Source organism: Anser cygnoides, chromosome 1 (assembly GCF_040182565.1).
Source record: "Anser cygnoides isolate HZ-2024a breed goose chromosome 1, Taihu_goose_T2T_genome, whole genome shotgun sequence".
Taxonomy (NCBI): Eukaryota; Metazoa; Chordata; class Aves; order Anseriformes; family Anatidae; genus Anser; species Anser cygnoides.
In genome coordinates this window covers 165,923,557-165,951,222 of record NC_089873.1, presented here as the reverse complement: position 1 = coordinate 165,951,222, position 27,666 = coordinate 165,923,557, and the positions used below count along the sequence as shown (strand labels likewise).

The following is a 27,666-nucleotide window of genomic DNA, read 5'->3' as shown; positions in this document are numbered from 1 at the left end:
AGAAATCAAGGAATAAAAAAATGCATTAATGTGCATGGTCAAAATTGTTGGTTAATACCTACCCAAATATTCCGCTTCTCCTAGTGTGTAAATTACATTCCAGTAGCACATATTTTTGTGGGACCAAGTTTTCTTCTACAGTTGTACAGTGCAAATGTAGAGAATAAATTCCTAACTGTTGAATCATTGCCTTAAACCATTTTTAAAATTCGGAAAACACCCAAAAGCTTTTAGGTGACAGAGTACAGCTGTGTATTAAATGGAACTTCATTTTGAGATATATACTTTTTATATTCAACAGTTTTTTGAGGTGATAGTGATTACAGCTCCTTTTGTGAATATGGGGGTGGGGTTGCCATTTGGAATGGTCTTTTTTCTTTTTTTTTTTTTTTTTTTTTTTTTTTCATTATGAAGGACCATTGCCTCAGCTTTTTTGGTTATTGCTTTTTTTCTTTTTTTTTTCTTTTTTTTTTTGAAGACCATTCCATTTATTTATTTTTTAACATCTTAAAGTCATAAGGACTTATATGCAAAGCAGTCATACACTTTATCATTAAAACCCATAGGTAAAATACGTACACAAATCCAACAAAAGGCTAGTACATAGTAAAGCCTAAGCATACTACTATGCAATATTATGAATACATAACTTTAGAGACTTCAGTTTAGTACTGTTATCTATTCATTTCTGAAAACATTCACAAAGATTTTAAATGCAAATTTTCGTTCCGTATCTGGAATAGAACAAAAATTATCTATGTTATAACAACTTTTGGTCATTTGTGCTTGACCAATTCGGTAAATTACAAAGAACCCAAAGAATTCTGTAACTTTCTGTAGAACTATGTAATAAAAACATTGCATATGTTCCTAATATGATGTCTTTAGCAATCATTTACTGAAATGTAACTCAAACATCAATCTCTCAAAACGTGTAACTGATCAGCTGCTTTTTAGTCTATATCCGAATTCAACTTCATCACAAAACCCCTTTTAATACAAAGATGCAGAAGTACATTAGGTAATACTAATGCAACACAGGTGCAGTTCTAGCATTGTCATTGATGAGTTGAATCATCTTCTCCATGAACGAGACTCATTGTCCTCCTCCTCTTCATCATCATCTTGAAGCAGCGAGTCATCCACCAAAGACTCTTCCTGAAACTTCAAGAGAAAAATGTGATAACCTCTGTTATGTCAGAAAGAGATCAAAAGGCAACATACAATCCTCTGCTCCTCTAAGATATAAGAGCAAGCAAATTCATTTTTAATAGTTAAACCGTAATGCTTTCAAAAAAAGTATACTGTGTGTATATTTAATATGCATATATTAATATATGGCAAATGCAACTTGTTTTTTTCTTTTACTGGACCTCAAAATGACCTTATACTTCAATAGATATTCTGATTCCTCAGCATGTCATCCACACTCAGGCTTTAATGTTCTGATGAAACTTGAGATGCTATACAGAAAACAACTGTTAGGTTTTCCAAGTTAATATTAACTATGCCTCTTTTAATCCCAGAGCTTAATCTACCTATGCTTTAGTATCAAAAAAAATTGAATATGGGATATTTTAATTTTGATAGCTTTATCAAACTTAAATTCAGTATCCTTTAGAAAAATATATTAATATATTTTAAAATACTTTCAGCAACAATATATTAATATATTTCACAAAACACTGTTTAACAGTTACATAAAGTTAAAAAAAAAAAAAGAGTTGTTTTTATTTTTACCTACACACAGGCACAGGGGTAAACTTTTCCCTGCCTAAGATCTTTTTTTGATGATTGCATGTAACACAGCAATTTCTGCACTAAGTAAAGGACTAAAACTCAAGTATTTCCTCCCCTAGCAATGTCTCCCAGCTGTTCAGTTACAGGTATTTAATTTCTTGCTTGTTCTTCTTGTCCTAGTAATTGTAGGTTTTGCTACAGAATTTCCAAATTCACCAGGAAAACTGAAGGTTGATTTGTGAAGTCTGAAAACATCCCAGAGAGATTCCAGGCCGTAGGCTGAAGAATGCCTAGAACTAAGTCTTCCCTCTCTCCACTAGGCTGTTTTACATGTGGGAGAAACTCTTATCTTCATTACTTTTGCCTAAAGAAAGTGCATTTTAAATCGCAGCTCTGTCTGCATCTTGTCTCGATATACGCTTGTGTACTGTAAGCTGGAATAAAACATAGCAGCTTTCTGAGGACTTAAGTCTATTCCTCTGGTGTACAGATGTTCAGCAGACTAAAATATGATAGCACTGCTGAAAAGGAGAGCTCTCAAAAAAAAAAAAGGAAAAAGCAACAACAGCAAAATATGCATCAAGGTCTTTCTTCAAGTCCTAAGCCTCTTTATGATAGTATTCCTTAGGTGAACTAAAATTATCAATAGAGTTTAGACAGAAAAAATGAAACCTTTTTCATGTGTGTACAATAGTGGCTATAAAACAAAGTTACATAAATAGCACGATTAATTGTAAGCACATGGAAACTCGAGATGTCTCATACATAAAAGGAATGCAAGACTGAAACTGAGGCGACTGATTACAGCAACCTCCACAGCCCTGATTTAATCCTGCATAAATTACAAATTTTAATCGATAAAATTACGTAAAAAATATTTTATGCAATTGGTTGAACTTCTGCGAATGAACATGAAGTTCTTGAACTTGTTCATCCAAGACCTGGGATTCCTAACACTACAATACTAACTTAACCAAATGCTAGAAGCAATACAAAGCACACACAAAGTATGACATTTAAATGTAAAAATTCCTGAAGATTGCTGAAAGGAAATCATCATACAAAGAATTTTGTGAATGTCAGGGGGTCTAATTCAGCTGTAGAGAATTCAAATAAAATCCAATCTAATTAAATGACAAATGAAATCAACATTTAAACCACGAAATTATTTCTTAACAGCAACCAAAAAAATTAAAAATCATTACCTCAATTTTAACTTAAATCTTGAAAATTTGCTATGTTTTTGATGGGTCAATCAATTTAGGAGTTAAAAAAAACAGCCCCATGCAGTCTTTTCCTTAAAAATTTCCACACCTCGTGACTCCTGTTAAGGAGTACAACCATCACCTAAAATAGATGTATCCCGCTACTACAAACACTTCACAAGTCAAGACAAGAGAATGTAAATCTGCCCTTTCCCTCTGCCAGGGCAGCCAGCGCACGTAACATTTTACCATCTTCATTCCCTTCCACTTCCAACTTTCCTACAACCCAGAGGTTCCCTTCCACACTCAGTATCTTCATATGGGGTTAAAATCTAAATCTCGCGATAGATCACATACCAATCAGTCTGTACTTTCTTTACTCTCTGAAGTATTTGTGTTATCTTTGCATGCTCTTTCTTTCATTATGTAAAATGACAAAGTCTTAATGAAGGAGTTTCTCAATGAGACCGCCCACTAAGGTAGACTCCTTACAGTAGCAAACATTGCTGTTGATCTTCAGAAGCAATACATTCCTGATGGAGAAGTGACAATATATCTAAGAACCTCTGAACATTACTCAGTATAGTCACTCCCAGCTCATTACTACTTGACAATGTATGAGGCTTGTATATAGAAGAGCAACATTTATTAAGTCAGAATGCACAAATGCCTGAACTGCACACTCAGTGGTGGAAGCAGACTACCGGTCTTTAACACGGTAAAAATAAAATGGCATATTTAGAGACAGAAAGCAGACAAACTACATTTCTTCAGGAAAAAAAAAGAATGATAATGAAAAAAATGGAAACTGAATGCCAACAAATGTAAAAAGACTGAATTTGGTTATATCAAAACAATCTTGTGAAGATGCTTTTATGGTAGGTCCACCAAGATATCATAGGAAAAAGACATGAAGGAATACAGCTCTGAGTAACTCAAGGGTACTTCAGCTTTTCTATGGCAATCATTTATATACAGTTAATTGGCAGTAAATAAATTTGAAAAAAGGCTGCTTGACTTTTTCCTCAAGTGACACTTTTTTTTTTCCATAATTCACAAATGTATGTAAATTTGAACATGTTACACCTACCAAAAAATGCAGCCCAACAATTCCTGTATTAACCTAGTTATTTGGACAAGGCTTTAATATCTTCCTTGCACCATGATGAAGACTGACACTCAGCAGGGGTACTTTAGATGTCTAAACGAAGTTAGTAGATTATCTAAATTATTACTTCACCTGCATCCTCCAAGACATCTCTCACTGTAAAGGAAAATTAGATTCTGAGATATGATCCTCTAAGAAATTAGTGCTTAAAGGACATGGTACAAATAACTGTGTTTTAGACAAGATCTTTGGTATTTCTCATGCAAATTCAAACCCACGTCTTTCAGTTTCTAGATATACCCTCTAGAAATGGAACATTCCTGCAATTAAAAATAAAGTATTTGGACTGTCAATAGCCCAGAAAATGAAAAATTTTAATAGATTACTCCACTATCTGATATTAATACACGAGTCAGGTTCAAGAAGCACGAATCAACAGATCGTTTTCTTTTGAAACAAAAATATTTCATCTTAAGAAATAAAGAAGGAAAAAAAAAAGCTTACTTCTTCTTCATCAGGTTCAGCTTCTTCTGTTTCAACAGCTGACATACTAGCAACAGGTTTGTTCCATGCCAACTTCAGCTCCTGTCCTTTAAACCGAGATCCATGAATTGCAGCCTAAAATAAGTTTAAACTTCTTAGTTAAATATTTCCTTGTCGAGGGAAATACTAACTTTACTAATACTTAAATCCCAGACATAAGCCAACAGTCTAGTCTGCTTTTTCTGAAGAAAATCCAAGTTTTAATATGTCCACATTGGATCACTGTTTATAGTCTAAAACAAAACAACTTATTAACTACACATGGAATTCACACATCTTTTCAGTTAGACGATCAAAACGTATTCAGAACAAAATAGACCTTAAAAATCAAGTATCATTTGGTGATGTAACATACTGAACCCAATACCTTCCTTGTTTTTTTAAAACTATCCTGATGTGTTCTTCACCTTTCAAAGACTGACACAACACTGTTAACACATTACTTACTGGAAGAAACAAGGCATTCCACAAACACAAATGATTTAACATTAAAACAAACAAACAACACCTTTGTGATTACAACTTAATCTACTGGAAAATGTTCCACTTCCTGTAAAGCCTTTGTAATTGAAATGTAAAAAATTTTAACTTATGGGATATTCATGCCGTTGTAAGTGCCAGATGCATTAAGTGGCTGCTTTGGAAATAGTATGTTCAAATTAAAGTAACATGAACTAGCATAAATCAGTGTTAGCAACATTCCGAAATAACCGTCACAGTCACAAAAGATTTATAGTACAATCTGAAAGCACAGCATAATGTGAAATGTAGAAACAATTACATGTTCAATGACATCTGAACATGAATTGTGTGATATTAAAGTCCCCAGGTATAAATTTTAAATCTGTACATATAAATTTATGATAAATTTAAAAGATTCTATGCCTATTAAAATGCAGCTCAGGAGCTTTTCGTCCATGGTCTCATCACAATGTCACACAACTAGAATTTTTAGAACTACTTATACGTGACATTTAGGTCCAGAAACAACTTGTAATCGTTGGAAGAAATTACTACTACATAAAAATGCAACATTTTACAACAGGGAATCCTCCTCTTCCTTCCTTCCAGGCTAGAACATATATGGTCATAAAGCTTAAGCCTTTTTTTCATTTAAGAAGGTAAAATATTAGCTGCATTTACTTCACAATTGGTCACAGCAGATGCTTCTAACAAGTACATTCTATATTTACAACTTCTTCAATTACTAGTTTTAAAGTCTGCTGTACTAATAAACACACAAATTCCAGTGAAAATATTTAATATAGAAGAATATCAAGAAAAATATAGACTTTACTGTATTTGACCTAGCACAGTTTTCATAAAATTTTCCTTTCAAAATGAAGGTGCAATTACAGTTACATGAAAATGAGAAGTTTTAATGCTAACTGGACTGTGGACATACAACAAATTGATAAAGAATTCTAATCCAATTAAAAACTCCCCACTTTCCAAGATCACATTCCAAACTTCACCTTGAATAAAGCTTGAAAACTTCATCTACTGGACTGGAGAACAATTAAAAAAAAATGTGTTGTTTTTCAAATGCAGTGAAATGTATCATGGAAGAATAACAAATATATACAATTAACTTCAGCTATTCCACCAACCACGTCTCCCCTCTCCCCTGTAAATACCTTTCTGCATCTTCTGCACTATCCTTTTTTTCCACACACTTCATATATAAAAATTTCTTCACTTCATATATAAAAACATATGTATAAAACTTCTGTGTTTGCTTCCAAAACTACTGTTCTCTGTTTTTTGGGGACAGAAATTTAACTAAGGCTGAAATTACTCTCCAGGCCAATTTTTCAGCAATGGTTCTAACAGTAAGACCTGTATTTTGCTGACAAATAATATCTATTAACTTCCTTGTGAACCATAGTCCATCTGAGAGAAGAAGAGATGTTATTCAGACAGTACATAAAGACAGATAATTTTCCTAGGTCGTCTATTTTTAAGTGTAAGCTACTCTCAATACTTGAGAATATTTTTTATGTAATACTTATAATATTTCTTATATAAGCTACAACTATAATATTAGGTAATACAAAGGTGCAAAATCAAATATAAAATGTTAGGAAGCACCAAAATTAAAAATTTCAACCATAACTCAGTCCACTTGTGAGTATACTAATTATTACAGCTTTTATCTGTTTTTATGTATTTCTTATTCTCCACAAAACTTTTGTTCACTGTTGTAATGTGTGCCTTCAATACAGTTGTACAGTACTGTTTTTTCTCCTTACTAGTCATTATATATTATGCACACTAATTACATTTTTTTGCAGAATAATTTCAATCTCTGTACACTCAGCGCTCAACACTGCTACACATAGAATTTTCACAAACAGTATTTCTGTGTTTCTTTGGAACACGGATCAAATTATTTCTCAAAATAATGCATCAAATTATTTCTCAAAATTTCTCATCAATTGATTATTACATTATTACTCATCAAATTATTATATACTGTACCATCTATATCATATATATCAATCATTCTGATACTGTAAGTGTTCAAAACTACTGCCCCCCACTGGCTTCATTTGCATTGTAAATGTGAGTATTTCTGTCAATCATGTCAGTGGTCTCTCAAGATAAAGCATACAGAAAGAGAAGAGTCTGGCCAAGTATGAAAATTCTGTTCAAGTAGATCGCCACAAGATGAACTTTGTGCAAAAATATAAACTTTGTTCAAAATAGAAATATAAAATGAAATCTTTCTATACAACCATACCGTAAATATGATTCCATTCTTTTTCTTTCGGGAAGCCCTATTACTTTCAGGATACTCCTTCCCAACAGTGATGCAAGGATTTTAAAGAAAACAAAATCATTTGCAGAACAACTATGTTTGGTATTTTGCACAGGTTCATATACTGCCTACAATATTTACTGAATAAGGCAGGACTGCTGCTGAACCAAAAGCATAAAGTCCTAATGATCTGTACGCAATGATGCTGAATTACAACATACCTCAATGCTGGATTTTAGTTTCTAAGAGTTACTTCTGTAATTCTATACTTCTATAATTTCATAAAGAAGTTTAAAAACTATATATTGTATAAGATTACTTTTAGACTATCCTAAATTTTCAGGCAAATGTATGAAAACAAATACTAAACAGATTCCAACAATACCAAACAAAATGCATAGGCTCAGTCTGCAGGATGTCAATGAACCTGCAGAATACTGTGAGGTCTTCAGGTGAAAACAGTGCGGTGTCCATGCAAAAACAACTGGCAATTAAATAAATACAAACCAGGACATCTAGCTATGAATTCCAACATTTGTCTTGATCTCTTTTACATCCTGTATTTTTCCCCGGTTTATTTAAAGCATCTTCATTTCATAAGAATTTCAGTAACATGCTGTTTTGACAGATTTGTTTAATCTGGAATTAAGACTTCTGTGTCAGACCTCTTTTTAAATGTTTTTGAGTAATTAACTAGATTAAATTTAATCAGTTATAGAAGTATAAAGCAGTTGAATGTTGCAGAGTATTTTCAACAAAGACCTATACTCACAGCTTCAGCTTCTGCTCTCGTCTTAAAGGTAATCACTGCGTGGAGAGAAGAGTCATCTATCTGGCAATCTTCAATTTCACCATATTGCTTTTAATATGAAAAAGAAAAAAAAATGGTAAAATAGTCCTCCTCCTCTATCCTCCCCCTCTAAAAATGATGTCCTAAACAAAAGGCCCTCAAAAAGCATATAGAATTAGAATAGTGTACCCCTTCACAGCCTCAATGCCAATCAGAGTACTTTGCAAAAAATAATGTTTTTGTTTCCATTTTGAAAACAGGAAGTACTGCAGTCTTCGGATTTCCTAACTGTAAATATACAGGAATGAAGTAAAATTACAACAGAAAAAAAAGTTCTTCTGCTTCAATACTTCTCTCTTGATCAGAAAGTTGAGATCTTGAGATTACTCCCTTAGTCTATTATGATACACTTCTACAAAAATATTTAATAGACACATAGATAGATAGACACAGCCAAGTTTCCAATTTAGCTTGATTTCAGCACCTTAAGATCCTGTCCCATATATTCCTGGCAAGGGTCTCTAAGGTTCTTTGATGCTGCCATCAGCATAAGCTGCAATATCCAACACATTTACACAGGTGAAATGCACCACTGAAGTGCAGAGAGATGTGATATTTTAACAGTTGCTTTTAAGCTTTGCAGAACAGAAATGCTGCTCAGTACATTTCCACGGAATTTGGAGCAAGTTTAAAAACAACAAATGCCAAACTTGTAAAACAAAATGATTAACTTTTTTTTTTCCTCAGTGTTAGTAGAGTAATACTGTGAATAAAATTGTATTTGTTGACACTAATAAGTTTGTTAATATTTTTGTTGTAAATTTAACAATCGCTGCAATAAAATCACCTAAGTATAAGGAAACACTAAGTCTTGAGCAAAATTATAGCCATAAACAGATGCCATACAGCAAGTTTTTAACAGTGACAGATTCTCCATTTTCAGTTTTATAATTCTTTGCAGTCACTATTAGAACAGTACACCGTGAAATGGAAAATATGAAAGGGTGCTACAGAAATTTACTTTAGCAATACCATTTTGGAGACTCAATCACGATATAAGGCTGTGGATTAAAAATAAGTTTATTTATTTTGCTCGTCATACAGACTGGACTCACAATGTCTTACGGTTGACCAAGCGGATTGTACTGCTTAATTTTAAAGTTAGATGTTCTTAGTTTTACACCAAAAATTTACAAAATCTTTGTTTAAATGTTCAGTCTGTCATTAGAAAGTTGTGTATCTACACATGTAGACATATATAGTTCCTGGAAACACGAGACCTCAAAAAATAATACTGTGGTGTTGGCGGGTTACTTTTCTTAACTCTTGTTCTTTCCAAAAGCTGCTTACTCAGCTGCCAGGCAGGAAATATTAAGTCCAATGACTGAGGTAGAATTTACCAGACTTAGTGGCTCTTCAATTTCTAACTTCAAACACAACCACTCAAATTAAATATTGGAAAACAAACAAACAAACAAACAAAAGAAAACACCAAGGTGATGTGTGCTTGCTAGAGGAGGGTGACAGCACTTACTTACACGTTACTGATGTCAGTGCTGATATTCTCAGCATTCATTCCTGAAAATAAGCTAATATGCTTTTATTATAAGCTTTTTTTTTTAAATGGAAGATAAAGGAGTTTTATTTATTTCTGTTCAACTATCAATTTATTATACTTGCTTAAAAAACACTGCTTAAATTTTGATTTTTTTTTTTTTAATCATGAATAGGTATATCACATTATAGATTCAGTCCTAAATAACATTTCCGGATGAATTAAATCAAGAAAAAAAGTCATTGGAAAGAAGAATGTCATCCAAAGAACAAAAGAAGTGAAATTACAACATACCGCAAAATGAGGAAGAAGATCTTCTCTATCACTTTCTGTAAATGCAGAGATTTCTAATGCCCTAGGTCGATGATCCACAACCGCATGCACAGGAACTCCTCTGCCTCTACCCCGTCCACGTATTCCTCTACCTCTGCTACGTGATGCACCCCGACCTCTTGCATGAACCCCTCTACCACGAACTGAAGAAAGAATCCCTCGTTTGGCAGCCTAAGATATTTATACATAACATAGTGATTTTTTTAACAAACACATTCACAGAGCAGCTTACAGGTTTTAAAATAAGACGTTAACAAAAGTACTACTTTTTAGTAACAGATCAAAAACAGGACAGGAACAGAAAAAGGAACAAAGTATTCAAAAAAAAAGAATGTCAGAAGAGCCCTCATCTGTGAGGACAATTCCTCAAAGGAGATTAGACTGTAGTGTAACATCTGAAATTTCTTGATGTGGTGACTAACAATTTTCTCTTAACTCACAGACAGGACTTTCATTTTGACAAGAAAATATGGAGCATAGTAGTTTTTGGCCACAGGACTGTGGGGTATGAAAGAGAGGCTCTACTAAGCACCTCCAAGGACAAGGTATTCTCTAAAAATTTGGGTCTACAGTCACTAATTTCCATTCCTACAACACCTGCGCTTCCATTTTTAAAGAACAGTCATGCATTCTCTAGAAGTCAAAATGCTGGTGACGGTACCTCCATCAGCCATTTAAAAATAAGTTGCAAATAATATCCTACAGTGTTTGTTTATAACTAAACCACTAATAACACTATTTGAATGCATGCCAACGATATCATTCATGAGATGATGATGTTCTTTATTAATGAAATCATTCAGAACACCTATGAAATACTGTTAACTCCAGCTTGTGTTATTTCTCTACTCAGCTGGCTTAGCTTATTAACAAACCTATTTTCACAAGAACCAAAGCTGCGTAACAACTTACTTTTGAAGTAAGATTTTAATGCAACCTAGCTGTATATACATGCACGGTGTTCATATGTAGTTATACATAAAACATGACAAAACTTCATTAATAGGGATTTAATCAACACACTAGTCTGCTTCAGAGTAAAAAAAAAAAAAAGTAGCTACTACAAAATCATATATTCAAGACAGTACAATATTATACCAATAACTTCCAACAGTATTCTGAGATCCTTAGAATAAGACATAAAGAATCTTGCATAGACTTCCAAATTTTTGTAGAAACAATTCCTTTAACAAAAAGCGTATTTCTGTACACAGAACACTTTCTGAGACATTGTAATTATTTTGTTAAGTCCATCTTTCCTTGAAACTAATGCTGTAATAACATTGCTTTCTAGCACTTTGGTCTTTTTGGTTATTAAGAGGATGTTGACATTCAAGAAGAAAAGAACAAGCTGTGTGTTTTATTCTTTTGTATCAAATACACCTATAGACAACAATTTAATGATCCATGTTCTCAAGGAAGTACTACTACCCTAAGTCTGTAAAATGCCATGTCATCTTAAAGTTACAGAATTTAAATAGATCAGAGATCAAAATTAAAGATAGCACTAATTCTCTAGTTAAGGAGAGCTCAGAAATTTCTTATATATTATTGCTAAATGTCTCCATTTATAATTGCAACTTAATATTGCACTGAAGAAAAAGTTTGATGTAACACACAAGCTAACAAATATATTTTCATTAAAAGTTATTTGCTACAAAACAAGAGACAAACATACTTCCAGCTGCAGTTCTGTGTATTTTCGTCTTAATTCAGTAACTTCCTCCCCAGCTTGCATCTTCTTGTATAAATCCAGTTCAGTATCTAGTAACTCTTTCTGCATCTAAGAAATTGTTACAGCAAATTATTAGTTCCGCAGTTTACATTCGCTTCTGAGGAAACAATTTTCTGATGAAACTCAAGAATCTATTGCTACACTCTTATCAGCAGGCTATTTCAGAAATATACAGTGAGTTAAGGATTGGCCAGTGCTGGCCTTCAGGTAAGGTAGAAGTCTGCCACAGCACTTCTATCTGGAAAAAAAAAAAATCCTAGAAACTCTAAGGAAAGAGAATTTGAAAACTACAGCATGCAGTGGAATTTTAAATTTAACTAAGTTGTGGCTTATTGATTTATATCATAGCTGTAACTTCAGAGGTATACTGCTTAAAATGCTAGGTTTCCACTTTAAAAAATAAGCCAAGCACAAAGCTTAGGAGCCTCTTGGCAAGGTAAAATTTCAACATGTAGTATTATGTTACTGAGCTTGGTGATGTCAAAGCCATCTAGTCTACTGTGCAAAGCCAAAGCCAATAGAATTTGTTCTAAACTACAGATACACAAAATAGAAAATGCAAAATTAAATGATGGTGATGATGAGATAAAAGGGATTCTACAAAAATTAAAAAAAAGCAGATTTATGAATGAATACACAATCTATAATCAGTAATGACAAAAAGCTTCTAAGATTATCACAAGCACAGATGGTAGCTCTGTTCAGACCACAGTAGAAAAAAGCACAGTAAAAAGATCTCTGCTAACAAAAAGCTGGACTCTGATACATCCAGAATTGCCCTCCAGCATTTGGTACCTTAGAAAGAATTATTTAAAAGTTCAAAAATATGTATGAAACTGAAAGGTGTCTCTGAATCCAAATTTAGATGTGTTCACGGTAACCACAGAGGTGCAGGTCATGGTACAGGTGCAGAAAAGAGCTTTTATGTGACCATGAAAATTATTTTAAGTTCCAAACTGTAAAGGGTTTGGGGTTGGTTGTTCTATTTTTTTGTTGTTTTTGTTGTTGTTGGTGGTTTTTTTTTGTTTTGGTTTTTGTTTTTTTTTTGTTTTAATGGAAAAAGCAGCAGCCAAATGTTCTAATGACATCACAAATGAAAATTATAGATGACTATGAAATAGTTTTACATTTACACCCGTTGATTCAAAACCACAGCATGTAATGTATTCAAAGGCTGGTTGTCAAGAGATGAAGGTTTCGCAGTTGTGACAGTTGGAAACCAAGTATCACCACTGAATGATAAAGAAAGGGATTTTTTGTTTCTTTGTTTCTTTGTGTTTTTTTTTTTCCTGGAAGCTTTAAAAGAAAAAAAGCTGGATTATTCAACTGGCAACTTTAACCTGAACCCCTTTCATCCCCATTTTTCACCATCTAGAGCAACCACAAAAAAATCATCTCCTGTATAATGGTTTTCAAAGTTTTCAAAACTGGAAACTGTTTCTCTCCAATCCCACTGCGTTATACTAAATAAATGACACGACAAAACAATCACCTATGAAATTTCTTAATGACCAGTAGTTAGAACTCACAAAGTAGTCAGTGACCCTGGTGTCATAAAGTCTCTAGACTTTTGAGGTTTATTTTTAGTTCTCTTAATGAAGACTCCCCTTTTTATAGAGCTGTGCCTGGTCTCAAGAAGATAATGCCTCCTTCAAGACATAGCAGGAGGCAGCAAATGTTTCTACACTCGGGAGAAGGGGATTTTGTAATCTGCATGAACTGGAACAGACAAAAATATGTAAAGATAACGACACACCTGCATGGGCCTCACATACATAACTATTCCTGCAAGTTTGCAGGGACTTCTGAAATGCCCAGGATTTAACAGCTAATAAAATGCAAGAGAACCTTGTGCAAAGCCTTTCAGAAAATTGTCAAAGTAATATATTTTAACTGAAGGATGGTCTTAATTACTCCCTTTCACAAAATTCAGATTTTTTTTCTCTTTTAAATGTTACCAAAGCAATGCTCATAGTTAATACACTATCTCCCTAAGAAGAAAGCTATCAATAACATCAACTTTTTTACAGTACAGATGTTCTGTCCAATATGAAATGCATTTAAACTGTTTCTTCACTTTCCATATTACAAAATAAATAAAACAACGCCTGAAGAATTGCTTAAAAGCTCTAATTCAGGTTAGTGTATCATCTCACTTTTACTGCATAAAAACTAAAGTCACGTGAGGAACTGGTGGACCAGGTTGCCAACTGAATAGTGATGTGGACTGAAGTGATCCCAAGATCAACATAAAGGGTTGAAGAGGGATAACCTCAAGCTACCACATATCAATACGTACAAATAAAGGAGGGCCTACAGAACAGTATTGTAGGGGAAGACCTCTATTTTGGGGGGAAATCAGTGCTTTTCTAAAGAAGCTGTACACTGATACAAGTGACAGGAAACAAAGAGGAGGAATTAGATGTCTGCACAGTTCCAAGGCTACAATCTCATAGAGACTACAGAAGCATTGCAGGGTAACTCACACTACTGGAGTGCTGCGGTGGATGGATACTGGCTCTTCAGGAAGGCCAGGCCTGGGAGAAACAGGAGTTGCGCTCTGTGTGTGAGGGAAGTGTGAATGCATGTAGCTCTGCCTAGGGACAGATGATGAGCCAGCTGAAAGTTTATCAGATGGCACACCAATGTGGGTGACACTGCAGTGGGTGTCTAAAACAGACCATCTTATCAGCTAGAAGCAGTAAATGAGGCCTTCTTTAGGCAACTGGAAGCCACCTCATGGTCCTTGCTAAAGCTGCAAAGGCAGGTTGATTTTCAAGAATCATATCCCCCACCTTCCAAAACATGCAGGAAATAAACAGCAGGAGGCCTATATGAATGAATAAGGAACTCCTAAAAAAAAAAAATCTAAAAACAAAGTGTAGGAGAGGTGGAAGCAGGCTCAGACCACAGAGAAGCAATACAGACAGACTGCCAGTGCATGCAGGTACTATTCTGGAAAGCCAAAGCCCACCTGGTAAGGAACAAAAAAAGCTTCTGTAGGTCTATCAGCAACAAAAGGAAGACTATGCTATGAAAAATGCAGACCCACTACTGAATACGGAAGGGGACCTGGTAGCAAAAGATGTGGGAACAGCCAAGGTACTCAATGTCACCTTCTCCTCAAGTCTTTACTCGTAAGACTTATCTTTGTTAGAAGAGTTTCAAGTTAGCAAACATTTAAGCAAACTGGACATACACAAATCCCTGAGACCTTATAGATGCGACAGTTAGTACCGAGGGAGCTCACTGATGTCACTGCAAGGCCAATCTTAATTATCTTTGAAAGGTCATGGCATTTGGGGGCGGTTCCTCAGAACTGAGAAAAAGCAAATGTCACTCTGACCTTCAAGTAGGGCAAGGAAGATCTAGGGAAGTACACACTGGTCAGTCTCATCACGATACCTGAGAGGATAATGGAGCAAATAATCTGGGAAACCATTCCCAAGCATACTAAGAACAAGAAAGTGACTGGGGAAAAAAAAAATCAAAAGCAACTTTGAAAATATTGCCAATTCCTAGGACTTTTATGGCTTAAATTCACTCTACAGGAAGTTAACTTCTTTCATCGAAGACCTCTAAGAAATACTTTCTCACCAGACAGCATCAATTCTCTCTGAAAACATCAGAAAAATCTCTCATTTACAAAAAGGTTAGTTTAAATAGCAGTGTCTGAATACTGGTGTTACTAACTCTTGTTCCCCCCCTAAAACAGAGTTATTTATTCCACTGCAACTGTAGTCATTCTAAGAGGTATAAACCAACTCCCAGTAATCACACACTATGTCCATTTTCAGGATACGGATGCACTGCTTCCAACTTCTTCCTGACTGACAAACAAGGAAAGAAGTTACAGTGAGTACATACAGGTCATTTCAGTACTTCTTTAATTTTTTTTTTCCCCGTACCTGTACATCACTGTAATTTATTCTGCAATTACTTTCAATGCCCATATTTCTAAGTAAAATTAAGCATTAGAAATGTTCTGTCAAAATGAAAACTAATGACCTGTTTAAACTAAATCTGGGTTGTAATGCTGCACCAGCTTTCTACAATAGAATCCCAAACTTTAGTACAGATGATTACGCATTCGAAGATTTAAGAACCGAATGAAAACAGCAAGAAAAGATCAAGGGTTTTTGTGTGCTGCTCGAAAATACACTGCATAAAAATCTAGCCCTTTATTGTTATGTACTTCCTCATTCGATAAAGCAAGAAAAGCCTGTAATATGTTTAACACGCCTCTTAAAAATTCCTTAAGAATTTATTATTTCTCAAAGTCTCGCTGAACTCTTTATCACGTTGTCATCTGTTTAGGAACAAATACTTCCACAAAAAGAGTAATACTGGATTTAAAAAAAGTAATGTAATTGCATCTTTAAGCAGAGTCAAGAAACAGGTTATAGCAATATATTAGCAATAATTATAGCACAGAAGAGAAACTCCTCTCAACAGGTTCAACCCAAACATGGATAGCTAAATCAAAGGAATACCAACCAGTATAATCTTCTATCTAGAACATTTTGCAAACATTTCAATTTCAGCAACGTAAAAAGAACAAACAAACAAAAAATATGTACCAGTTCAGTAGTCAACTAGCTTCATGAAGCAGTTGGTTTGGGTATTTAACCTGACCAGTGGATATCTGTGTTGCACAATGATAAGCCTTTTGCGTAAGAAATACTATTTTCGTTGTTTCTATTAACAATGTACGAAATGAACAGACTAAAAAGACTGGATAAGGCAAAAGACAATCATAGGATTTCTGTTTTGGTATCTTCCAGATGATCACAGAATCATAGAGGTCTTTTCCAACCTAAATGATTCTAATATCATCTAGTTCTAGCACTGCCAAGTCCACCATCAATCCATGTCACTAAGCAATACATCTGCAAGTTTCTTGAATACCTCCCAGGACAGTGACTCATCTACTTCCCTAGTCAGCCTGTTCCAATACTCCACAACCCTTCCACTAAAGAAGTTTTTCCTAATATCCAACCTAAACCTTCCCTGACACAACTAAAGGCCGTTTCCTCGTCTTATTGCTTGGTGCTTGGGAGAAGAGACCAGCCCCCACCTTGCTATAGCCTCCTACAGTATCTGTGTAGCAGTAGGTAAAACTTCTAGACAACAGCACTGGTTTTAAATTAACTGTGCTCCTTTAAAGAGAGAGAGCGAAAACAATCTCACTTCATAGAAGACTTCAAAATTAAAACAGCATACTTTTAAATACCTCTGATGTGGCTGCATATTTTCCTTCTGGTGACGTAAACATGTAAATTCATTTTATTAGAAAGCTGACCAAAACTTGAGTACCTGAGTCTTAGTTTTCATGCTTTTTAGAGGAGTCCCTCCTCCTGATGATACACCCTTTAATTCATCCTTTAACTTGGTAATGCTATTAGTCAATATTTCCAGTGTTTTCATGATTTCTGCTTTATCTTCTGACTTCATGGCTTTATTTTTCTCCAGCTTCGAAATCAGCATCTGTCCAATTAAAAAAAAAATTTACTTTTAAACTACACTTACAGATCTGTTTTCCTGTACTCACCACAGTTAATGGAAAAATAGAATACTGCATTTCCCTTGCTATGATCTTCAAAACTCAATAAAAAAGGCTTTTAACAGCTTATATTCAGATAATTTAATCTCTGGTTAATTAATTTGCTAATGAACATCTAGCATCTCTATTTTATTTGGACAGACTTGCTGAACATATTGAAATTATTCCAATATTTGTATTCAACCTAAATGACATTTTGGCCTTTTTCCCCTCCCAAGCTTGAGTGCAGTCATGCGTACTTTTCAGTAACAACCTCTCTTGCTCTTGCCAAGCATAGAACTCTGTGACTTGCACTTGTTCGCCAAAAGCACATTTTGCACCTAAAGTTTTTAATTTCAAATAAAAAAAAAACATCTAAATTGTAGGTGCTTCAAGTTTAAGTGAACTAACATGACAAGTTTGATTAAAACTCTAAACTTAAAAAATTAGCATGTTTTCCCTTGAATTAGCATTAGCACATTAATTTAAGTCAGTTTGGCAGCTCTTGCCAACAAATTCTGAAATATTTTCAAGGGAACTGAGTTCTATGACTGAACTGCTGGCCTTGTATAGTGCTAACAGTTTACCTTTTGTGTTTCAATGTGCTTCTCCAAGATTTCTTGCTTCTTTTTTCTCACATCTTGTTGAAGTCGTAACGCTTCCTAAAAACATTTAAAAAATTACAGAAAGTTTGTAGATTTTGAAAAACAATTTCAGAAGCATAATACACCATATCTGATAGCTGTAAAATAGTAACTTACAATATCAGGAAAAAACTAATAACAAACTCAAAGTACCGAAAGGAAATACTTATGTTTTGGAAATCAAAGCATCATGAGATCATTCACTAATTTGGTTATCTTTATTTGCGTACGTGCTGGGAAGACCTCATTACTTACATAAAATATAATCTTAGCACAACTCCACCAAAAGCTGAAAGGCAAAATAACACACTACCACAAGAGGTAAAGCATACAAGATTTCATACTTGCACAGATGGTATCTTGAAAGCTACTGTGAATCAAGTCAATCAATTAAACACACTCTCCAGTACCGTTCCAGGCCAGAAAAAAAATACGTTCTATTTTCTAAAATTGAAATGTTACCCACAGAAAATCATCTCTTTTGTGTCTGCTAAAAACAGAATCTTGGCATTCCAATAAGCAAATCATAATCAACTGAAACTGATTAATTTGTGACATATTGCACTCAGAAGGAAATGTAGGAGGAGATGGCCACAGCTGCTGCACTCAGCTCAATGCTTCTAAAGAGAAAGCAATTGCTCTCAGATACAGAATGTAAAAGGTCTTAGGCACCAGGATAGTTGCAGAAAGCAATAAAGAGCTTTAAAAGTTACATATTTAACAGGATAAAAGTGGCAGAAGATGATTTTGATCACCAATCAACTGGTATCAGACTGCAAGTGGATTACCATATACAAAGTGTAAAGGCACAAAAGCCATAAAAAAAGAAATAGTAGTAAGGTTTGTACATGTCTTTCCAAATACTGGCAAATTCTGCTGCGTGAAATGTTAGGTTTGCAATATAGTGTGCAATCTTTTTTCCACAGGGAAAGAAAAGATAAGATGTGGGAATGAATTCTAAGAAAAACCAGGGTGACAAGAAGGAAGAAGGGAATGAGTCCCACAAAACCATGTTTTTCCACAAGTGCTTGTATATCACAATTTCTGAAGACAGGAAAAGAGCAGAAGAGAAAAGAACCAATCATTTAGCACGTCTTCAGTGTTTTCTCTCAAAAAAAAAAAGCTGTTATGATGAGTCATTAATTTCATTCCAAGTTTTTCAGCATTTCATAAGCACTCAGTTTCTTACCTTGAAAGGTAAAGGCTCTAATTCTGAAAAACATGTTTTGGGGGACAAATATGAAATAAAATCTCCAAATTAGAAGTGATTTCTTTGAAGTCTGGACCAATGCCACAACTGACATGCAGCCACAATCTGCTATTTCAAATTATATTAGACATCAGATATAGAAGTTTACCAATAGGCTTAGTAGTATAATGGTTATACTATTTTCAATGCTTACGTCTGAACCTAACTTAATATTCAACTCTTAATTTGTGATTTGAAGCCAGTGAGGTAAATGTTGTCCTATATTTAGTTTTTAGGAAGGGCAAGAATAAACCTAAAAAAAAGGAGCTTTACTGGGCTCTTTGAAAATTCTAAGCAAGCTATACTACAACTAAGTGACCCGTTGAAGGCCAAACACATTTCTGTTGCACTTCCTCTTCAAAATGAGAAATTCTAGTACTACGCAGAAACAGAAACGGATGCAAGAGAACTACAGTTTGGAAACAATAAAATGCAGTCATACAGTTCTCAGTTCTACCGGATGAAGAAACAATACTGGTCACTGCAAGTACAAAGTATACTGAGGAAAAAAGGCCAGTTTAATGAGAATTAAGGCCAGTTCCAATAAGGCTTAAGAGAGAAGACCAGTGACTACTAAACTGCCTTGTCACTCACAATAGACAATTCATGCCTCAACATGGAGATTCTGTTTCCAGTAAAAAGTGCTTTGCACTTTGAACTACTGAAGAGCTTTACATCTGCTTACGCTGCCTGAACATACACTGAAATAATGATAAAACAAATACTGAATTTTCTTGTCCTTTGAAAAAAAAGTTATAGTAAATTTTATCTTGTAGCTAGTTTCATCTATGCTCTTGAGATGAATATATATAGTGCACTATCTCTAGTGGTCACAAATTCCCAATCTAGGTCCATTTTATAAAGAAGCATATTTAATTTACCTGTTTTTTCTTCTGTGCTTCATTAGAGTCTAGCACGGAAGTGGAAACAACAGGCAAAGATTTCTGTGCTGCCTTCAAAGCAGCAGGGTTGTACACAGTTTTTGTCAAGCCAGTAGAAGTGGATAAAACCTATAGAAGGAAATCATTTTATTTTTTTTTTGCCAGTGAACTTCAGTGCTTTTTTTTTCTTAAAAAAAAACATGACTGCTTAAAAAATGTATGTCTTTTCTTTTGTCTGTTTTGATGGTATGAATATAAAAATTTGGCATAACAATTTTATTTGGAATTGCTGAAGTTAAACAACTTTTAAAGAGGCAGCATCACATCAAATATATAAGAATATATAAACATCAGATTATAAATCCTTTCCATTTCATATGTACTTCCAAGTTTAAAATATGTAAAATTTAAGGTATTTGAGCATAATTAAGAAAAACAGAAGACTCTGATTTGCCCAAGAATAACTCAAGTTTTTCTTTTTTATTTTGAAGTTTAAAATACAATTTTCCATAGCTGCATGAATTTTCTAAGCTAAATTTCAACATAATTGTAGAAACTAAAGTCCAAAGTAGACAAAATAGTCCCTTCTCATATGCAGCTTGTGCAAAATACAGCTTGCACAATCAGTAAGAGGTAAGAGGTATAGGGAAGTCTTGAACATCATACAGGAAAGGAAAAGACTCCTGTGTCTCTCTTTCCAATGTTTCTAAGGAGATACAGATATTTCTCCATGACCTACTGAGAGCATAGTTGCCTGCTATACAACCTCTCTAACATACACTTCTCTTCAATACCTGAGGACTTGGAATGTTCTGTTTCTAATCACACTCTTTTAAAGTACATCTTGGCCACATTAGTACTGAAAAAATCCATGACTAACTGCTGGAGATGATATAGCCATGATCTTGTCTGCCTTGTGAGCAAATCACAACAATTACGCAATTGGTATCATCTCCAGGAGTTAAAAAATAGTTTATATACATGGAAAATTAAAAGATGCATGCAGAGTCTACTGGTCACCATGCACTCCATAAAGTAAGACACAACGCCCAACAACAGGAGAAAAAAAAGGAACAGCCACAAAACTTTAGAAAGACACAAAAGATCAAAACATCATAAGAGTAACAGGAACACTTCATATAAAATATTTGCACTTCATTGTGCTATTGATACTATTTCTTCCCATAGATATTTTCCAGAATAGGCAGTGCAGATGGAAAAACAAAACAACAAAAAAAAGCATGTTATGGGATATAAAAAAAAGCTGATATAAAATGCTTTAAGCAGGCCATCAAAAAGGAGATGGAGTTAATTGTATTTATTAACTTACTGAAGCATGTCAATGCATGTACATCCCAACTATGTAGTTCCTTTTATAAAGTAGCTTTAGGACAGGCCACATCACAAAGAGAGGACTGAGTAAAGAACAAATATATCGACACATCCCTTTCGCCCTGAAATTTCCTCATGTCTGAACGAACCGCACTTACTCATCTTAAACAATAATGAGAGATGCTGCAGCAGATGTACCTGCATTAACTAATACAGAAGAGCAAGAAGCAACACACTACTGGTCTTGTAAGTCTTTTAATGTTATTCAAGAGAGAACAGTGAAACTTTTCACAAGTTCATAAACTGCAAGTCCCTATCCAGATCTTAAAAGGCATCACGATGACTGTTTCATCTCCATTTCCTCCTGCTCTTTGGGAGGCAAACCAACCTACTTTCTTACTGGAAAGTTCTTGCCATTCCCTGCACTTAGTCAGAAGCAGAAAAGCATCTAGGACATGATATCTACGCTTTTGACAGCTGTAAACGTACTAAGTTCTAATGGACGTAGAGCACTATCAGAACAAACTAAACAAAGCATTGCCTTGCAAAGGGAGAAGTATTAGGTCAAAACAAGTTTCAGAACCCTAATAAAAATGCCAAAGGAAACTGCTGCTTCACAATCAATCCACTGAACAGTCCAGCAGCTTATCAAAATCAGTCTGTACTGTAAGATAACACAGTGGAAAAACCTCTTGTAGCATGAATTTGCTCTTTGTAGAAAGGTGTTTCAGCATAACTCAGCTGTTGCAGAAAGATAAAAAAGTATTCCCACTTAAACTGAAGCAGACTTCCTATTTCTAAAGTAGACATACGATATACATGTAAAATGTAGTTCAGGTATACATAGTATTATGTATTTTCATAATTTAAGGCAACAAGAATGCAATAGAACATAGCCAGGAAGCCAAGATAACTATATTTAGGTAGACTGCTTGGCTTGGAAATGAGTCAGAGACATCTGTATTTAAAACTCAACAGTAAATGGTTACTTTCGTGTGCAAAGCATAGCACTATAACTTTGCAATGAGTTTTACTATCAGCATTAATGGATGCACTGTAAGATAGGGGGAAATGCACTGGATGCTGCATTAATTTCAGGCAAAGCCAATTCAGAACAGAAAAGGTATATAACTAGGCAGATGAATCTTGTTACTGGGTAAAACTTGCTGCCTTTCTCCCAGAAGTTGCCTCAAATGAATGTTATGAATACCGAGGAAGACCATGACCTTAGGTGCTAAACAGATTGAAAACATGCCTTATAAACTTTAGTAGTAAAGTAGTAAACTTCATCAACAACTGTTATGAAAATTGCTACTACTGGACAAAATATGTAACTCTTAACTACCATTCAAATGCACCTCTCCCACCTTACCTCTCTTAGTCCTTTCTGGTTAATTTTCACTTTCATCTTTTCATAAGTACTACAAAATTGTAAGACCAATTAAGACAAAAAATGTTTACAGCATCACCTTTTAAGGGACACAAAAGCCTAAAAGCAGTTGTTTGGAGATTTTTTTTGTGTGTGTATTTTTTTTTTGTGTTGTCGTTTTTTTTTTTTTTTTGAAAGGAATGATTTAAAAATATTCATATGCAGTACCAACATTTATATATTTTTTGAAATGAATTTTGGCATTGTTCTAACAACTCAGGATCCTAGAACATTTCTAATTATTTTCATGACTGAATAAATGGAATCTATCATATTAAAACAAAAAACACAGAATAGCAGCTTCTCTCCTAGCATGTTTTATTCTTATTGTAATCATTTAGCTATCAGCTAATCAGAGTTTCTATATACTACACTCCATAAAACTAACCTTTAACAAATGACTATTCATTACTTACGAAACAAACTGAATATTGATACAAGGGATTTTATAATAAAAATAATTCTTTGGGAGTTAAATGTGAGAGGAAGGGGATATGAGATTCTCTTACCTTTTCAGTTGCAGGAGTAACTGGCTTTGACACAAAACCCAGTCTATCCTTCACAGATAATTTAGTCACATTCTAAGAAAACAACACAAAATTAACTTTCAGGTATGTTTAACATTATGAATATAATAACTTAGTTTCCTGTATAATTCCAAATGTTAGGGATTTAAAAAAATAAGATTGACGTAATAAAATCATAGATTACTGAGCAACATTATAAGCAAAATAATATCAAAGCTGTTGAAAAATGCATTTTAGATATATAGGACTTCAACAGCTAATATGTTCCTATGTGTTGTAAATATATTAGAGAAAAGAAAGATACAGCCAAATGTGGAATCATACATTATGTTGTTGCATGTTTTTATTTTTTTAAAGAAATCCACAACATGCTAATAGATTATTTCCAAGACAGGCCCTTTTAAATACACTTCACTTTTTGTGTTCTACAAGCTGCTATTTACAGGAATCATTTGCAGGAAGCTGTGGTTTGAATTTAAAATCAGAAATTCAAACCTTTTGAATTTAAAAGGTGCAGCCTTCTTCCTTTTCAGAAGGAAAACTAAAGTAGTGACACAGTGTTATTTATGAGATACTTCCAACACAATCAAAATTTAAAGGCTATTTCATATGTGAGTAACATGCCAGATTTTGTCATGATTTGGATTGATATTACAACTATCTTCTTCCTTAAGGGTGATGTACACATACTGAGAACACTTTCAGATGCCGACCATTAGTCTCAAACAGGTCGAGATGTTTAATATATATGGAATTTAAAAAGGGTAGCATTTAGTTTTTTAGTAGAAATCAACTTTACTTTGAAATCTGAAAATTCACATCTAGCATAACATTAACGAAACATTTTCAGAGTCTTTTGTTTTTTGAACTAAATAAAAAGTTATGCTAAAAAGAGTTAAGTACCACACTTCGGTGAAAAAAAGACACGTATTATTGCACTTAGGAAAAACTGTAATATCAGAACATCACTCAGTCAAATTAAATGCACTTAAAAGCAGTAAATGTTTATTTGCACTGTATGATTAACTATAATTGATACATTTCTTGGCATATATTTATAACTATGGAACCTAATACAGAAAGAAAAATGTGTCCTTTTTTTTTTTTTTTTTTTGCAGATCATACATACCTGAGTGACTTCCGTATTGGCACTCTGTGCTTCTGTAGGTTCAATGTTACTTGCAGGTACTGGACCTAATCGCTCCTTGACTGATTGTTTCACTACCGGTAAGCTAGGTTGCTGAACTAAGGGTTGTATTACCTGTAACACCCCCCCACCCCAAGAAAAGCACATCATAATATTAATAACAAAAGCCTACTACATATACAGTTCAAAAAATACACAAGATTCCTGTAATGGCATTTATATTTACACTTTCCAACCATTCAACAGCTTTTCACCTGACTACAAAAATAAACACTTCATGAGATTTAGGATGTTACTTTGACTGTGAAGTGCATACAGCTGTAACATTTATTTGGCACATGCAGCTCACGGATCAAACAATCTTGGATCTGATTCCATTAATTATGTCTAATTAGACTTATCTTAATTTCCATCCAAAACTGAACTGAATAAAAACTGGCATCTGTGATTCCTTTCACAAATCAATCTTTCATCAAACACCTAGAGAATGGCAGAATACGAACTTGTATCATAAAGATTCTCACTTTTTACACTGATATATATATCCCTTTTCATCTCTTATGTATTTAACTTGCACTAAAGAGAAAAAGAAGGAAGAATATGGAGACATGCACTAGTGGGACTGAGGAATCAGAAAACAGAAGCTAATCTTCAAAACTACCACTGATACCCTGATAGCTAACACTTTTTTTTTTTCCTTTGGCAAAAACTCTACTTAAGCCAAAAAAAAACAACCCTATGCTTCTAAGTTTCTAAGCAAACTTGCCATTGTATTTATGGAAAAAAAAAAAAAAAAAAAAACAGAAGTGGAAGAAACCTTCAAGAGCTCACCTAATCTGTTCCTCCATTCCAGAAGTCAGCTATACATAAAGCATTTGCAGTACTATAAAATACTATAGTACTATAAATTGAAATACCATAAAAACTGTAAAATTGAAATACTATAAAAAGTACTATAGTACCTGAAGCACTGTAAAAAAAGTGTTTCCATACTAATGGTAGCTATAACAACAAATATTAATTTAAATAAAAAGTAAATATTCACACCCCCTAGAGGCTTAAGAACTAAAAATACCTGTTTACTCATTCAACGATCTGATAATTTTTGTACATAAGGGTAGAAGAAAATGAAAGTATTACACTTAAAACTATAATTTCCTGTTTAAATTTTGTTACTGACCGCTTGCCCCCATAGTAGACTTCAAGTTGTAGTTTCCTGACACGAGACAAAAGGTTGCTCTTTGTGAAGCAGGAACCTTTATTACTGTCACCTGGACTTGGGATTCAATCTCAAACTACTGAAGTTTACATATCAAAGGTGGTGTGCTGTGAAACTAACAACATAACTAAAATCCTTAAGACTATTTAACATGTTTCACAAAATCACAGGTATAAAGATCTGGTATCTGGTTGTAAATACACAGTTAATACTCCCAGGCGGATAGCATAATCATCAAATAAACTGATGGCAATGACTATTCCAGCTATCCTACTCTAGAGAGCCAATGTCTGTATTCGTGCAAATGACATACTCCACTGCCCTCTTCTGGCTGATCTGATGTAAATCAAGCTTAGAAAATAATGTTGAGTACTGCAGGTTCAGACCAGGGATATTATAAATTTGAATCCAAAATCAAACCTAAGGGATGGTAACAGGATAGTTACTGAGGTGGGTGTCTTCACCTACAAAAATGGGGTTTTAGTAAGCAGAATATTTGTTACAAAAGGAGACAAAGGAAACTGCTACCCAAAACACCCTACTGCAGGATTGATTTGGAAAACTGGGCCATTTTTTCTCAATGATGATGACATACACCATCAAGAAAAGCGAAGGAATTAAAAACCCAGAGCAACAGTTGAAAGAATCCTCTAATATTGGTTATTATATTACTTAGTTATTATATCAGCATATATAAATACAATAATATTTCTTCTACAAAGTCTTTGTCATGTTTTCTGAGTGTAGACTGTTCCACAGTGACAACAAATCTAATCAGGGAGGATACATAAGTATTTAGAGGGAACTGCTATGCCAGAAGCTAACTGATAAAACTCTCTATCCAATAACCTACGTGACTTGGGAGAATCCAAGCATCTTTTTATGTTTCAGTGGAACCACGAGGCCTGCTAACAAATCCAATTTAGCTTGCCAGTCTATGAATTTAAGCTCCGTAACAATAGTTACTATTTTGTATTCTTAAAAATTTGCCAATGCTACGATGCGCTTGACAACTACCAATAGGTGCTCCAAAAATGTAAAATGTCCCCTTCTGTTCCCACAAAATTAGGGTAATGTAGCTCTCCCTCTTACAGTGGAATTTGCACTTCCTCTCCGTGTGTGTGTGTGTCTGAGTGTGTGAACATATGTATCTTTGGGTAAAACCAACTCTACTGCAATCTTCTATAGCAGTATGCAAGCCCAACAGGAAAGGAAGAAGACAACTAGAAAAAGCAGCACCTTTTGGAAGAAAATGGAGATCATCTTTCAAGAAAATGACCGTAAATAAATATAACTGTCTTATGCTCACCAGAAGGAAAAAAAAAAAAGTAGTTAAAGCAAAATAGAAGTTATTCAAGCAGATGGTAGCATCAAGATAATAGAGCATAATTCCCCAGAAGTCAGAGAAGTACTTTCATTTAGTATCTTCAGTCCTACCTTGCTCATCAACTCTTGAACCTTGTATATGAAGTAAAAAAATCTACAATTATGGAGTAACTTTTGGAAAGGAATGACATCAAATATTCCTTATTTTAAAAGCATTTAGCTCACTTTCTATAAACATTTAAAAACAATGTTTAAAAGAATGTATTTTACGTAAAACTCCAGACAGAACAGACTTAGATCCTCTACCTTCTGCGTGGTAGTTTGTATTTGTGGTGCACTGCCTTCTCGATGCCAATAAACTTTGATAAAGCGGTTATTTAATACTGCTTCTGTACTCGATATAGCTTTCTTTGCTTCCTCATGTGTGGCAAACTGAATAAGGGCACCTTCTGGATCACCTTGATATGCAACCTAAGATTTAAAACAAAAACAGAACTTACTGTATGTAGGATTTTCATCTGTGTCACAGCTACTACAAAATCACCCGTTTCAGAACCTTATGATTTAAAACCGGTACGGATCAGCAGATGAGTCTTTCCC

The 27,666-nt window shown here is 34.3% G+C and overlaps 1 protein-coding gene across 4 annotated transcripts in view; it reads right to left on the bottom strand.

Annotated features, from left to right (window-relative positions):
• RBM26 (RNA binding motif protein 26) overlaps positions 1-27,666 on the bottom strand; it is a 68,493-nt gene that overhangs the window by 15,634 nt on the left and 25,193 nt on the right. For 2 of the 4 annotated variants that reach the window (XM_048047467.2, XM_066987181.1), the window contains exons 12-22: positions 27,373-27,537; positions 24,504-24,635; positions 23,357-23,428; positions 20,087-20,215; positions 17,900-17,974; positions 17,087-17,257; positions 11,714-11,818; positions 9,997-10,206; positions 8,130-8,216; positions 4,558-4,671; positions 63-1,164 (exon numbers count right to left, since the gene is read on the bottom strand). In XM_048047467.2, coding sequence (XP_047903424.1) covers positions 1,075-1,164; positions 4,558-4,671; positions 8,130-8,216; positions 9,997-10,206; positions 11,714-11,818; positions 17,087-17,257; positions 17,900-17,974; positions 20,087-20,215; positions 23,357-23,428; positions 24,504-24,635; positions 27,373-27,537 — 1,350 coding nt within the window. In that variant the 3' untranslated portion in view covers positions 63-1,074. Of the gene's footprint in view, positions 1-62; positions 1,165-4,557; positions 4,672-8,129; positions 8,217-9,996; positions 10,207-11,713; positions 11,819-17,086; positions 17,258-17,899; positions 17,975-20,086; positions 20,216-23,356; positions 23,429-24,503; positions 24,636-27,372; positions 27,538-27,666 lie in introns of those variants that run through there. The other 2 variants (XM_048047468.2, XM_048047469.2) reach the window with 2 other exon arrangements.